The sequence below is a fragment of the Perca flavescens genome, chromosome 6, assembly GCF_004354835.1.
Source record: "Perca flavescens isolate YP-PL-M2 chromosome 6, PFLA_1.0, whole genome shotgun sequence".
Classification (NCBI taxonomy): domain Eukaryota; kingdom Metazoa; phylum Chordata; class Actinopteri; order Perciformes; family Percidae; genus Perca; species Perca flavescens.
This window is the reverse complement of record NC_041336.1, coordinates 6,805,278-6,821,646: the sequence shown is the minus strand read 5'-3', so window position 1 is coordinate 6,821,646 and position 16,369 is coordinate 6,805,278. Positions and strand designations below refer to the sequence as shown.

Genomic DNA, 16,369 nt, shown 5'->3' with positions numbered 1-16,369 from the left:
ATCATAACAGGAGCTAATCCAGGACGCTTTACAGATAGAGTAGGCCTAGAACACGCTCTGTCATTTACAAAGACCCGACAACTGGCTCCCAGAGCGAGCATTTGGTGCAACAGCTGCGAGGAAAAACTTCTTTTATAAACAGGCAGAGACCTCGGACAGACCCAGGCTGTGTTCAAAAACCGCTCCCTCGTTCACTCACTCGCTTTCTCCTGGATGGTGTTTATTAAACCCTCCGGTTGTCCTCGGGTCCCATTTGACCCATTTAACATTTATTCAATATTAAAGCATTTGAAAATAAATTGATAAAAGAATGTAGAAAAAGGTGACAAAAAATGTCTGAAAAAAATCTAAAACGTGGAAAAAAAACAGAAAAAAAAAAAATCACGAAAACCGACAAGTGTCAAAAAGTCGCCCAAAACATTGAAAATAAATTGAAAGATGGAGACAGCTTAGATCCCAAAAGGACACAGAGTTGGCTTATTTCCTCCTGAACAGGTAAGCATTAGCTTCAGGCTAATTTATCACAGCTACTAGGGATGGGCATTTTTTGTCATTTCAACATTTGTGTACTCACATAGAATTATATAGCTAGAGTACCCGAGTTGGTTACTCGCAAAAACAATTGAGACATAGCCAGTAAAGTGATCCCGACTGGTCCTGGCTAACGCCGCCATGCTAACCCTGCTAACTGCTAGCTAACGTTACCGGGATGACCAGGCAAGCAGCCCATGGCTGTTTACAACGTGTAGTTCAGCAGCTGGAGCCGACAACGGTGAGTTATTTTAAGCCACGAGAGGGGGGCTGTAAATCGGAAAGAGAGGACTGTGAGTTTGCAGTGTGTTTAGCGATTGTTGCCGTAATTCTAAGCCAATGAAGTGTGTCCAGTCGGCAAGGTAGTGGTATTTTTAGCGTTTCGTATTGTAATTCTAAGCCGAGGAAGTGTGCCTGACTGGCGTGTGGAGAGGACAGTGAGGTTGTTGTGTTTTTAGCGTTTCATACTGTAATTTTAAGCCGAAAAAGTGTGTCTGTCAGTTGGGTACGGAGCTCTGCGTGAGCACGGGCTTTTATGACTGTCAATATAGCCAGCATCTACCGTTAGCTACTCCGCTGTGCTGTGGAGTAACGTCTGGCTATGTGAGACTAGCATCTAACGTTAGCTACTCCGCTGTGCTGTGGAGTAACGTCTGGCTATGTGAGACTAGCATCTAACGTTAGCTACTCCGCTGTGCTGTGGAGTAACGTCTGGCTATGTGAGACTAGCATCTACCGTTAGCTACTCCGCTGTGCTGTGGAGTAATGTCTGGCTATGTGAGACTAGCATCTACCGTTAGCTACTCCGCTGTGCTGTGGAGTGATGTCTGCCTATGTGAGACTAGCATCTACCGTTAGCTACTCCGCTGTGCTGTGGAGTAATGTCTGGCTATGTGAGAAAAGCGTCTAGCAACATTGTTGTGAATGCTGCGGTCTCAGCCTGGCAACCCCCGTGAACTTTGAGTCTGGGCAGGAGGGGGCGAGGGAAACGACTCTCCAGTATTTTGAATTGGTAGTGCAGTAACTATTTCAACCGCTAGCTGCCAGTATTACATACAATATTACATATTGCACCTTTAACTAATACTACTGGACTTTGTGTCTGCTCAGCTTGTACATTTTTCATTTTTCCACACTCCTTGTGACCAGGATATCTTACGCTTTGACTGAAATGTTATTTCACTATCTGACCTCTTCGTCTAATTTCTCTTGTGTAAGCTGTACCATGTAAGCTGTTGTTTGTCATATAAACTTTTTGTTTGTCACAGAACTTTAGTGCAAAATGAACATAAGGTGCCAGGATCAGAACTTAAAGCGTAATGATGGAAATACTGCCCTAACGCTGTTTGGCTGCTGGTTTTTCAACATCCCAATAGAAATGTTATAGAAAAATATATACAGATAGACATTTTTATACCGTTTTGGCGATTATATATACAGTACGTATACATACACATATACTGTGTATATATCGTCATATGGCCCAGCCACAGCAGCAGCATGTTAACACAAGTTGTCAACTGATGCTGAAAGTAACAACAAGTAACATCATGATAAAGCTAAGACTTTTAATATGCGACTCATTCATTTTAACCCTCTGAGGGCCAAAGACGCACCGGCAAGTCCAAGAGATGTTTGACAACAATCCCACTCAAAAAGCAATATTGCAAAATTTCATTTTAGACATTTATTTACTATTTCATTCATATATTATGCTACCTTTGTGAACCCAAGACTTTTGTTAACTCACTTGAAGCACCAAAACAATTGAGTGTAGGCATGTTTTCACAAGAGATTTGAGATATATTTCCACTTTAGGGCCAAATGATCTCTTTACACGTTGCACTGGAACAATTTCGGGCAGCACTAAACAGAAAGTTGAGTTTGTTCTGAACAGTTTGATGTGGAACAGATGGGGATCAGGTTATATGCAAATACCCTTAAAACGAGAATTCAAGAAGATGTCTTAAAATGCCCTTAGACCTCAGAGGGGTTAGGCAAAACGAATTGCAGGAATTAAGAATGCAAATATTCAAAACGTTAAAAGGTGCTGTAGGTAGGATTGGGAAGATCCAGGATTTAGACTTAGCTAAAGAATTTGAACATCGACAACCTATCAGTCCCTCCCCTCCTTTCCGCCAAAGACCAAAACGTTCTCCTAAGCCCCTCCCCCCACATGGGGGAATGAATCTGTGTGCATGAGCAATAGATTGACACGCAGTTAGACACGCCCCCACCCCCCCCCCACCCCCCTGATTGGTGCATCTGAACAGGGAGCGGTGGATTTTTGCAAATCGCACTACAGGCTGTAGGTGGTGCCAGATTTTTTTTTTTTTTATTACCTGCTTCATGTAGTTCTACTGGAACATAGGTCAGTTTCAGCAAATATGACAGAAAGTTACTTTTATAAGTCTTACCTTATAAGTCTGCACCTTTCAAGGAAATTTGATTTCAACAGTTTCAGCCACAGAGCATAAGATGTGATGCATTTTTCCAAGAGAATAAAATTACTTTATATTGAAGTTTCTTTAAAAAAATTTAATAAAATACTTTATACTGTGATTGGAATATCGTGTTCCAAAAGTAGTGATTTGATCTCGTGACATTACAAATACACTTCCGCTGTTTAAAATGACCAAAAATGATCTCTCAACAACTCTCGTGCATTGATCAGACGCCAACTTTTAAGAGCCCCGTTTCAGAGAACGCATTTCATTAATAGCCTTCAAACTTTTAATCCCAATATTGAGACTTGGCTTTGGCGTATTCCTCTGATACAGTGCTGGGAAGTTAATATAAATGTATTGATTTCTTTTGGCCAACCTTACCCGGAGACAATACGTTTATCAAGTGAATATAGAAAGAAAAAAACCCAACCTTCCTTCCCACCATATCTATTACACCAGGCTGGCTGGCAGTATCTGTCCAGGCTAATGGGATTTAAGGGGAGAGCTCTGGCCAGTGTCAAAGTCACCTCTGAGGAGAGTCCTGTGCCAAGAGAAGGGACAGTTGGCTGGGGGGGAAGGGGGGCGGGGCGGTAGATTATTCCAGAGAGAAGACGAGGGGGAACAGCTGAGAGAGACAGGATGACAGGGGGAGGGAGGAGCAGCGGGTGAAGACGGGGAAAGAGTAAAGCTGAGGAGCTGTCAGGATCCCAGGCTTTCTTCCATTTGGTGTCGTCGTTACCGCGGCTGCACACTATATCGTTTTCATATCCCCATCGTGAGATCAACCGCCGCAACCAACAAATCGCAGAAGGCGGCGACATGTCGCCAAAGACACTCAGAGATTTATCAGTAGAAAACGGCACTTCAAGATATAACGGTCACTTTTTTTAATGCCTTTTTATATTCAATTCAATGTTCAATCTGTTAAATTAAAGAAGGATGGAAATGATTTCCTCTCATTTGTTTTAAATTCAACAAGTAATTTGTTGTATTTTAGCAGAATGTTGACCGCGGCAGAAATGTAAAACGGCATTTATAGGCCTATAGTTATTGCTATATTCAACAATGTTATCGAGGGCTGGGAAATATACAGTATCGATATTATATCGATATCGTGATATGAGACTGGATATTGTCTTAGATTTTGGATATCGTAATATCGTGATATGACAAGTGTTGTCTGTCCCTGGTTTAAATGGCTGGATTACAGTAAAGTGATGCCATTTTTTTTAACTCACCAGACTGTTCTTGCTTTTCTGTTATTTGCCTTTACCCACTTAGTTATTATATACACATTAATGATGATTATTTATCAAAAATGTCATTGTGTAAATATTTTTTGTAAGCGCCAATTGTCAACCCTACAATATCACCGCAATATCGATATTGAGCTATTTGGTCAAGAATATCGTGATATTAGATTTTTTTCATATCGCCCAGCTCTAATGTTATCCCATATTTCCTTCGTCTACGCGTTACATCGTTACAGTCAAAATTTCACATTACTGACTCTAGTATTTTGGCTCCTATAAACCAGCTGGTTTCAAGTCGGAGATGTGACAGGCTGGTAAAGGTTTTGCCTGGTTCCAGACGTCTGAATCACCACCCACGTCCCTGCGTCTGTTCCAATGATTCAACGACGTCTGCTGTTGTGCCCCCCCCACCCACCAGTTGGATGGACAATCGGCCAATCATAGCTTTGTGGGCAGGATTAAGAATGGGGGACGTCATGCTCATACACACGTGGCTGTCTACGCCCATTCAAAAAGGCCACAAAGATGGACGCGGCTGTAAACCCATAACAACTCTCAATATTAACGTATTTCTTTAATCTTTGTGAAAAAACGTTCAAGGCCCTGAATACTTATATTCTCTGAATAAACCGTGTCAAAAGAAGTAGCAATTCTGTCTCAGAAACTACATTCCTTCAAGAATTCAAGGTAACACTTAAAAATAATTGCTATACAAATGGATAATTTTGGGGGTGGAGAATTCCTTTTAAAAAGGACATTTGTCAACACACTGAGGAGGACATTCACTGAGTTCTCAGAGTCAGATATCTCGGCACATTAAACCGAAACTGCAAGCATGGCTGCACACCAACAAGAGGGGAAATGTGTTTCTGTGACCTTTTAATGTTTACACAAGGTGACGAGGAAAATACAATTCCAACTGGCAAACTAATTTGTTTCGATCACTGATCTACAACAAAGTTGTGGAATGAATATGTTCAGCAGTCATGTGGGAGTCATATTCAAATTTGAGAGTAAAGTCATCTTGAAATTAAAATTCAAGCAAGTGTTGAACTGGTGACAGTAGCAAAGTGTCGAGCTCACATTCAGGTTTTTGGAACAGCAGGCAGACAGCGGACCAGCTCCGTAATATTATCACATTTTTAAGATATTCTACTTAATTCCGGTATCTGAAACTCACTTTGAGAATAGCAACGAACACAAACCAGCTGGGGAGCATTCAAAAAGAGGTTTTCTGTTTTAGATCCTCTTTTCAAACTCTCTCCTCCCGTTTCGCTCTCACAACCTGAAACTCGTTCTGTTCTTTGGACTGTTTACAAGCAGCTTGCACTGCGAAACCCTCAGCTGTCGCCAGTCAACAGGTGTTGTTGTGCTTGTGTGTAGCACGTCTGTGTGTGTGTGTGTGTGTGTGTGTGTGTGTGTGTGTGTGTGTGTGTGTCAGTGTGCGAGTTGCCATGCAGAAAATATTCTGCGGCGGTCTGTCTGTGAGCCAGATTTGAGTCAAATGATTTCCCTTTTAAAAAGTCCAGCTAAAATACAGACATCAGAATGAGGGCATTGTGGGTGACATACTGTGTGTGTGTGTGTTTGTATCAGTACAAACTCAATTGTTCTTAAAGGGTAACTTCAGGGTTTTTTCAACTTGGACCCTATTTTCCTGTGTTTTTGTGTCTAAGTGACTGATGGGAACAACAATCTTTGACATCGGTCCAGTATTATGCGAGATCGCTGCAGTCGGCAGCGGCCAAACAAGCTACAATGTCAGTTAATAGAGCAGTTGTCCAGCTTGTATTTACCTTCACAAAAGTGCTTGATTTGCCACTGACAGACTCAGATTAATATTCTAAGTGTCTGACAACATTATGCAAAAAAATTCTAAGGAGGTCGACCTTTCTGTTAAAAAGTAAGATCCTTTTTTTAAACATAAAAACATCTGTGAAATTGCATTCACTAAACCCACCAGACTCCATGTAAATAAACATTTTAGCATTTTAGCATCGTAAAGTACACTTCATTCACCGATTTACATGTGAAAATATGCTGGCTCCATACATGCTAAAAGTATTGCTTTTATTAAAATGGAGTCTGGTGGGTTTAGTGCACATGGCCCCATAGGGTTACATTGCAGCCCGGTTTGCCGCTGTTGGTCAGCGTTCTCAGTTAATACTGGACACATTTCAAAGATTGTTGTTCCCATCAGTCACTTACACACAAAACATAGGGAAATGGGGTCCAGGTTGCCGAAAAAAAAAAAGCTATGTTACTCTTTGAAAACGTAGAGCAAGAACAAAATAAAATGACTACTTACGGACTGGACTCGGGCACGCTCCATTTGAGTTCCCCATGTCTCCCAACAGAGCTCCTGTAACAGAACACATCACGGCCATCAAACATGACACCATTCATTTTTATTTCATTTAATATCAAACAATTAATCTGAACAACGCTAATCTAAAAACTCTGCACATCCCATTTTGAAATACAACATTAAATCAAGTATGTCATTAAAAAAGTGCTTCTGCTATCCACAATCACTTCAGTCTGTGAAGGACCATAAGTGGTATCAATTCTATTACCAGGTAATTTCTAAGTGCCCGTTTCACCAGTTATCAATGGTACCTATGTCACATTTGGAGAAGAAAAAAAAAAAAAAAATCATCGCACTTGTTTTAAATTGTGGAGAAAGAAAAGATTAAGTAGCATTTGAAATACAAGATTGTTGAAAATGCAGGATCTTAATTGGCAGTAAAAACAGAACTGCCAATAAACTAACTGGGTGACGCTCTGGGGTCCAGGCCATTTTTTCTTTTTTTCAATCTTTGGTTCGCCTGGTCTCCTTTTGTGATAATGCTTGTATGACCTCAACCATGCTATGCACAATCAAGTTATGGACGTCATTTTCCCCCCCCCCCAGAAAAACCTGGGCCATCATGCATGCTGCAGGGATGACACATGAATGTATAAATTGTTATAGGACTATAAAGACAAAAGAGAAAACTAAACCGAAACTAAATGTGACAGAAATGTATTGAAACCTCACAGGGAACAATCATGATCAAGACTGGTCTTCCAAGTCTTGGAAATCAGGGGAAACTAAAATAAACAGTGGGCCAGATGTTTGTACATTTGCGAACGTAGCATTATCAGCGCCACGTCCAACCCGCAGAAAGGGCACGCTGTGATACGTCAGCTTACGTCGTATTTACCAAACCTGCAGCTCATCGGGCAAGCAGCGCCTTTCTCCGCCCCACTATACCGCGAATTGTGCTGTAGCAAAGCGTTAAGTACCGGTGCTATGATACGGCTGAGTGCAGACTGCGATATTCCCACTGCTGATGCTAGGACTGTTTGAAATGATCCTGCTGCCGAGATGTGTAATGTAGCGAGGAGTTGAACAACCGCTGGAATGGGATGTGAACGCTGGTCGCCACTGTCGCACTAAATGCTTGCCTGGGAGAATTACTGGAATTGTTGGGTCTTTGTAAATTATAGAGTGTGGTCTGGACCTACTCTATCTGTAAAGTATTCTTGAGGTAACTCTTGTTATGAATTGATACCATAAATAAAATTGAATTGAAAAAGGCATGCATCCGGCGGGATTTCCTGCGGCACCGGAGCAATCCTGGAAGTGGAACGTTGAGTATATAGACTAACAGTACACAGACGTTCTTTAAAGCTGCACTAATCTTTTTTTTTTTATATAAATATTTTTTTTTTTTATAAAAATGTCAAATAACAGTGAAAGGGGTCAGATACGGTCACATACCCAACAACAACTTTACTGTTTTGGGTCAGTTCCAGCAGACAAAAATACATGAAAATCAATTGCTGGGGCGTGCACTCCATGTACAAAGGCTAAGTCCATGTCGCAGCAGCCGCAGGTTCAACTCCAACCTGCGGCCCTTTGCTGCATGTGTTTCTCCCCCCCCTTCTCTCTCTCTCCCCTTTCACATCTTCAGCTGCCCTATATAATGAGGGCCTAAAATGGCCAAAACATTATCTTAAAAAGTCAAAGTAGAGCAATGTGCTCCGTTCCTGAACAGCAACCGCCGATATATTTTGTTACAGCACGATATCCCTTTATACCTTCATCTTCATTCAAACATGTTTCTTCTTCATGTATTCTTCTGCACTAACACTTATGTTTTGGAATCTTTTGGTGGTACAGATTCAAGTTTTTGGCTCAAAATGTTGAACTCTTTAAAAAAGGCAGAAACTTGAGGTCATTTGGGATGACTAAAAAAAATAAGATCTGGCTGGACGGACGCACAGAAAAACACCAATAAGCAAACACGATGAACCCAACACGTGTGGTACAGCTGAGTATTTGCACGGCTGAGGTAATGAGGAGGGAGAGGGGGAGGAGGAGGAGGAGGAGGAGGAGGAGGGGGAGGAGGAGGGAGGGAGAACGCCACGTTATGAAAGATGCTGTAATGCATTTGTTGCACGTTACATCACCTAATTCTGACTTACAATGAGATTACGCTGGTCGGAACAAAGCTTGATAAGTAACCTTGTCTGAGACGCAAAAATGGGGCACAAATCCTTTTAGTCAGAGGGTGAAGGATTGGTTCGCCACACGGAGGTAACGGGCGCACACAGGAGTGCACCAGCCAGTCTCAGCCACGGAAAATAATGGATTTCTGTCACTGTGGGGCTGTGTGCACGACTGACAGGTAACCGAGCATGGAGGCTGGACATCAATACACGGACACACACTCCCTTCTTTGGTCATTTTGAGCCTTGTTGACTCAGAGAATGTCTATAAAAACGTTCTTCTACATACCCAACACACAGGGTGGAAAAATACCTAAGGAAATAGGTGTTTAGGCAACCATAAGATGGCTAAAAATCATCTAAAAGCTAAAACATTTGGCAATCAGCGCTTTGACATACATGTGTGGAAGATAACAAAAGATTGGTCTCCAAACTGGACTGGAAACGGCCATTTCGTTGGGCATTTTAGGCCTTTATTTCCATAGGACAGATGAAGACATGAAAGGGGAGAGAGAGGGGGAGAATGACATGCAGCAAAGGGCCACAGGTCGGAGTCGAACCCGTTGCCGCTGCGTCGAGGAGTAAACCTCTATATATGTGCGCCTGCTCTCCCAGCTGAGCTAACCCGGCCACACTGGGATGGAAACTTGGCAAATAATGTCAACAAACTACAAAAAAAGAGGCCAAACACAGTAGAGGTCGTAATTGTCGTCTGCGTTTTTTCGTATCTTTCGTGTCTTCCGAACAAATTGGTCGCGCGCAGAAACCTCGCACACGGAGTCCGATGCGTGTTAATTAATCCGTGGCGAAAGATTCCGCAAAGACAATCCAAAATGGGACACTGCTGTCGCTCTGCCTTTCTCTACTTCTCCCTCACTTCATCCCTCGCTTCTCTCCGTTAACAGTAATGTTACCTCTCTCTGTCTGTCTGTCTCTTTGTCTGTCCTCTCTCCGTCTGCCTGTCTGTCGGTCTTCTCTGCCTGTGTCTTCTTGCATTTGGCACCGCGGCTCATTCCTGCCTCATTCCATAAAACTGTTCAACAATTCACAGCTGTGTGTGAGATAACTCTCTCATTACCTCACACATTTCAATATTGCACTATTATGCTACTTGCACACTGTCTCCTTCATATTTAATATCTAATATTATACTTTATTTTATGATATATACTATGTATGTAGGTTGCAAATGTTTTTCTAAACGTGTATATACATGTACATTCTTGTTCATTCATTTAAGTATATTTTTCAGTAGTTCTGGCATTTTTCATCTTTGCTATCTTATTTTATTCAATCTTATTTTTTATCTTATTTATAATTTCTAGTATATTTGTTGTATTTTGGTTTGTGTGCGAGTAAGAATATGTGTATGTCCTTAGTAACGTGGTACTTGCTTGCAACAGAATAATTTCCCAATTTGGGATTAATAAAGTCCATCTATCCATCCATCTATCCATCTAGCTGAAAGAGTTGTGCTGCATTCTCTCTCTCTGTCTCCACCGCTACACTGTTGCTCTTCTTTTTCTGTCTGTGTTCCCATATTCCCCTCTTCCATCCGACCTGTTGTCAGTAGACTAGCTGAGTTATGAAATGATACGTTATACTCTGCAAGCGTCTTTCTGTGCTGCATTTCTGGATAGGCTCATACCTTCTCCTTGTCAAAACACATGGAAATGATTGCTACAGATGTGAACGCAAACGCACAAGTTTTTTTTTTATGACTGAGGAAATTTCCGGAGGTGGCGTGTAAACATGATTGACACAACGTGAGGTCGTATTTCTTTTTTAAACTTCGGACTCAAGTGTGCAAGGACCCTTTAGGCTGCACAGGTTTAAACTGTCGTACGAGAGGTTGACCGACGCTGCCGATTAGCATTTTACGCAATATGAACCACAACAGAAGCAGAGTTTGCAGTGTTCACGTAGTCACTTTGAAGTTCTTTCTCCAGGGTTTTTCTCAGAGAAGAAATCAACAAAAGTAAACTTATAACCATTGAATTATAAGAGCTGCATATATGTTAACACACGTCTTAAAGCCACTGCATTAGACATACTTCACGTTTATTTGTAAAATAAAAAAAAACACGATAGTGGAAATGTAGAGTGGACCTTCTTCAGCTTGCTGTTTCCCTCTGAATGTACAGTAACGTTCTATAATCCTTGTTTGCCAACAGATTACTTCTAATGCTGGCTGGAAAGATTAGTGTCTTAGATTTATATTCTCTTTAAGTCTTCTCTGGAGGAGATGGAGACGGAATGTTTAACCCTCATTTCGTCTTCCATGTTTGTTTTTGTGGGTCAAAACTTATTTTTTACATTTGTCACTTTAGTCGCTTTTGTCCAAGTTTTTTTTGGTCACTTTTTTTCGATGTTTTTGTTGATTATTTTTCTGCACCTTTAGACGGACATTTTTGTCACTTTTTTTTGACGTTCTTTTATTCATTTTTGTTTTCAAATGCTATAAAATGGAATAAAACATCCACATGCAATGAAAGTAGTGACCTGGTCATTTATTTTACCTGTGAAGAGTAATGGTTGTATGGAAGCATCGACGTTACTTGTTATGTTTTTGACAATTTGGTTGAAATAAACCCAAATTTCTGATATGGAAATCTTTTAGAAAATTGGTCACATTTGAGCCAAGGACAACAGTAGGGTTAACACTAGGGCTGGGTCATATCGATATTGTGATATGAGACTAGATATCGTCTTAGATTTCGGATATTGTAATATCGTTATATGACACAAGTGTCGTCTTTCCTGGTTTTAAAGGCTGCATTACAGTAGAGTAATTGTAATTTTTTTTAATTTACCAGACTGTTACCCACTTAGTTATTATATACACATTAATGATGATTATTTATCAAAAATCTCATTGTGTTAATATTTTTTTCTAAGCACCAATTGTCAACCCTACAATATCGCCGCAATATCGATATCGAGGTATTTGGTCAACAATATCGTGCTATTAGATTTTTTCCATATCGCCCAGCTCTAGTTAACACAATACTCACTTGTTATCTGCACGTTAAAAAGGCACCGCTGATCATTGTACTATCAGTCTAAGTGATTGGGAATCAAATCTTTCATTGAGCTCTTCTCTTCAGTTTGGACTGAAGGAAGACTTAAAGCCACCAGCACTGACTTCAATGTACATACAGACATGCGAGTATTGTTTTAGGGAAGGCTTGAAAAACGGAATCCATCCTTTAAATTGCTGATTTAAACAGAAGCCTGAGTTTCTTCATGTTTTGAAACGTGTCTCTCCACTTTGCCGTTTGTACACAGCAACAGAACAGCTGTCACTCAAACAGTGTGGGCGGCACTCTGAAGTTGTTTTTTTTCTTCTTCAGGTTTATTTGTGGAGAAGTTTCGAAGTTTTTTTTTTTCCCACCTTCTTCTTCAATTCATGTCAAACTGCCGCAGCTGCTTTCAGAAATGCAAAACTCATCAGTTGCTGAGCATCAGAGGCTTTTTCAGGGAGAGAGCTACCAGATCCCTTGGCATTCAAAGCAGTAAATGAAAAATCTGTAATATAATAAACTGGATGGATAAATCAGCAGCTGAGAGAAGGTAAACAAAACTGGACCATTTTATTTATATGAAAATGATCCGAATGATTGATTTTACAGAAAGCAGCCCAGCTGCGTTTCGCCACAGTCTCTTACCTGCGCTGGCTGGTCGCTGTGGTAACCCTGGCGACACGGTGTTCCTCTGCAGAGACGGTTGCTGTGGCGACAGGAGGCGGGGGTCTGTGAGGGTGGAGGTGACGTAGGACGTGGTGGTGACCAGGGCGCCGCCGGGGTTGCTGCTGAACTGGAGGGCCGCCGCCGCGTTCTGATTGGATACTGGCACGGTGACTGGCATGGAGAAGGTGGGCTGTGGGACTGTGGACTGGGGGAGAGAGAGGAAGAAGGCGGGGCTTAGACTGTTGTGTGCCTTCACATGCACGCACACACAAACACACGCACACGCTCAGTTTCAGCATGCGAGGTGACTTGGTGGAAAAGCCAAAAAGCTGTGCCGCCTTTCACATCTCATGCCAGGTTAGAACTGGTGGCGCAGCAGCGGGTTATTGCGTCTGGTTATTGGTGACATTGCAGCTCCATCCCACCACCCCCAGTGACGTGGGCCCATCACCGGGCGTGTCAGGAAACATCCTACTGGGCGTGAGAGCCGGGCCGGGGTCTAGGCGTTGGCATTTGCCAATAGGGGGCCCAGTAACAGGGAAAAGTCTATATATATTATTTTTTTATAGCTTCAAAAATCATTTTAAAATGTAAATGTCCAATCACACACTTCATCTGAGCTTGTATATATTTTTTAAGTGTACACATTATTTTATTGTTTAATATAAAAACTATAGTAACGTTTAAAAAAACATTCATACTCGGGTTTGCATTTCTGTCTGTATTCTGCTAAAATACAACAAATTGCTTGTTGAATTAAAAAAAAAAAAATTGAAAGGAAATTATTTCTAACGTTCTAGCATGGAACGAATTTAACATTGAATATAAAATGCAACACTAAAAAAAGAATGACAGTTTTCTACTCATATTACGAACAGAAAAAAAATCTCGGAGTGTCTTTCGCAATGTGTTTATTGCGCCAGTTGATATTGCGATGACAATAAAAACACGATATATTGTGCAACCCTACTTAGGCGTAGGGCTGGGCATCATTTGGATTTTAACTATTCTGATTCCAAGTGCGATTCTTCCTTTGGATTCCGGTTCTTATCGATTCTTTGAGGGGTGGAGTAGAAACAGGTCACGTGCTTATTTCACAAATAAGAGGAAAGTTTTATTTTGATTTAATGGTGGGTTGCAGTTTTACAGCTCTTTAAACGTAAAATAAAGCCACACCAGAGCGCTGCATAATCAGATTTGAAACCAAGTCCTCCAAACGATTCTGCTGGAATCGTAATTTTTTTTAAACGATTCCAAGTAAGAAATCGGTTCTTGATGCCCAGTCCTACTTAGGTGTTGGCCGGTATAGGATTCTGACGGTATGATGTCACGGTGTCATGGTATTGCTTTAAAATGTATTATTTTTTTAAATGTCTGGGTACAAAAACATTTTTTCTCTCCTTTGAACACAATGTAGTTTATTTTTTAAAAACACTACACACTGGCAGGGAGAGGGACTTCTAAAGTGCACTTCCTGTCCTTATGTCCACTCCGGTTTTGAAACCGTGACTTTTTCAAACCGCGGTATACCTTGAAAACGGTAACCGGCCCATGCCTAGCCCTACTGCAAGGCCTAATGTATCCTATTCCACCTGAGATATCTCCAGCTGAAACTACTTCTTCTTCTTCTTCTTCTTTAAATGGGCGACCTGGTCACCGGAGTCGACCTGTAAAAGTAAATGACCAGACAGCCCAGGGTCCTGGGAAACAAAAATCAAGGGCAAGAACCCCGGGTTGTCCAGCCAAGCGACCCATTTCACCCTGTTCCAACTCAATCTGAAAGAAGGCCTTCTATATATAGAATATGGGCCAGCGCTGCACTGTACTGTACTCAAAGTGCCTGGGACCCAGTTTAATGCAGAGGAGGACGAGGGCACCTTCCTGCCCTTGATCTCTGCCTCTTTTCCTTCTGCCATGTTTTGTAACTTTTTTTGTTGTTTTAGGGAGGGAGAGAAGCGAGAAAAGGGGAACAAAACGGCGAGGTGAGTGAGAAGTATGTCTCACCAAAGCTGAGCGAGATGCTATGCTGTATTTGCCAACACTTTATTTTTAGGGTGCAACGTCTCTGAATAATTTCCTAATCGTTTTGCAGGAAGTGAAAAGAGCTACGTCATTTGGTCCCAATTATGAGACACAATAGGGATTGCAGAGTTTCCTCTAGGATGATTTTGTAGTGGCGGCCCGCCATGGCAACATTTCTGCTGCCACGGTATCAGACATGGGGCACTTTTTGCCTTTTAAATGATCCTGCTGACATTATGCCCCCGTTGGCTGCCACTCGTATTGCAATTTAACAAGTAGAACTATTCAGAGGTTATTGGGCCCATCCAGTTTACCTCCACATACTGTTGTGTTTATGGAGTTTATTGTCAAAACGTTCGCTTTCTTCCGAGTCGACTATTAAACAAACAACTCCACCGAAAACGTCACCGCGGTGGGTCCGTTCTAATCGGGCAACGTTCAACTTGTCAGTTCTGTCAGCTCATCGTCCTGATATCAAACATCTGGAAACATTACAACAGTAAGTGAGTCAGTGGAATATCATATAAATTGGAAATAGTCTATAGATGTAATCATTTTAAAGGAAACACTGGATATCCTGATAAAACCTATGGTAAATGGAGGGATGGATTTTGGGGTGAAGAGTTAAGAGTTAGTGCTGGGGGGACGGAGGTGTGTAAACACCGAGCATACTGCACGAGAGAAGATATATTTATTGTCTGGGGGGGCCAAGTGGAAAACGTTTCACTTTTTAGGTTTGACCAACAGGACGGGACTCTTTCCTAAATTCATTTTGATAGAACACGAGGGAATCAAACCGTCACCTTTTGTGCTACTGTTGTGTTATAGAATATTTAAAAAAAAAATAAGGAAAACTATACTGTACATCTGTTGATGCATCTTCTGAATGACTAAATAGATGAGTTAATTAATATTAGCATTCCAGGGCGAGTTCCATGTCATGTCATAATAATCCTTATAATAATATAATCCTTATTATGACATGAAGAATTGCGAAAGTTTACATTTTACAATTGCACACTTACCTTTGACTGTTTGTAGGAGAAAACTAATTAGATGAAATGGAAACCAAAATGAATTCAGTATAAGTTGCACAATACCATAAAGTAGAAAGTTTAGCATATATAGAAAACATGCATTTAAGTTAAATTAATGAATAAAATGTGAAGTTATGTGATTGATTTCAAATACAAACGACAGTTGTAGGAGGGAGTTAGGGAGTTTGGTTGGTGGCCAGTGAAAAACCACTTGGATTTGGATAAATTACCTCAATTATTTCTATTTTCTTATTATTTTATGGTTGCATCAATCTAATTCTAATCGGTCTCTTTTTTACCCAACTTATATTTTTCAAATATTCAATAATGGTCAGCAAGGATAGATGCACGTTGACATCGTAGGATTTGAAAATGAATTCCTGCTGGCTAGCTAGGTTGGTAAACAGGGTTTCTGCAGGTTTCACCAAATTAAATTTAAGACTTGTTAAGACCTTCTTAAAGCCTTTTTGAATGAATTTTAAGACCTATTTCACGACATTAAAGTAAAAAAAAAATGCAGAGTCACAAACGTACTTGCATAGTAAATGTATTCAAATTGCATTAAAAGCGAGATGGAATAATAATAATCTCTACATGTACAGCAAATTATATTTAGAATTAAAACATTTCAAAGAGCATTAGAGGTTGCGTTGCATGGACGTAGGAATATTAAGACCGGTTTAAAAATATTTAAGACCTAGAACACAAGACTTCAGCGGATTTAAGACTTTTTAAGGCCTAGATGTAGATTAGATTTAGAAATCTGAGACCTTTTAAGACCCCGCGGAAACCATGTGTAAAACTTTCTTCAGGCTCTTGACAAGTTCGAAATTTAGTTTAGGAGTCGAGACTCTTTATGGTACCCAAACTACAGCCATCTCCTCTGGATACCT

The 16,369-nt window shown here is 40.9% G+C and overlaps 1 protein-coding gene across 10 annotated transcripts in view; it reads right to left on the bottom strand.

Moving 5' to 3' along the window:
- Window positions 1-16,369, bottom strand: part of mef2d (myocyte enhancer factor 2d) — an 85,598-nt gene that overhangs the window by 31,611 nt on the left and 37,618 nt on the right. For all 10 annotated transcript variants that reach the window (XM_028579395.1, XM_028579398.1, XM_028579399.1 and 7 more), the window contains 2 exons: window positions 12,397-12,622; window positions 6,540-6,593 (listed from right to left, as the gene is read on the bottom strand). In XM_028579395.1, the coding sequence (XP_028435196.1) occupies window positions 6,540-6,593; window positions 12,397-12,622 (280 nt within the window). The remainder of the gene's footprint in view (window positions 1-6,539; window positions 6,594-12,396; window positions 12,623-16,369) is intronic.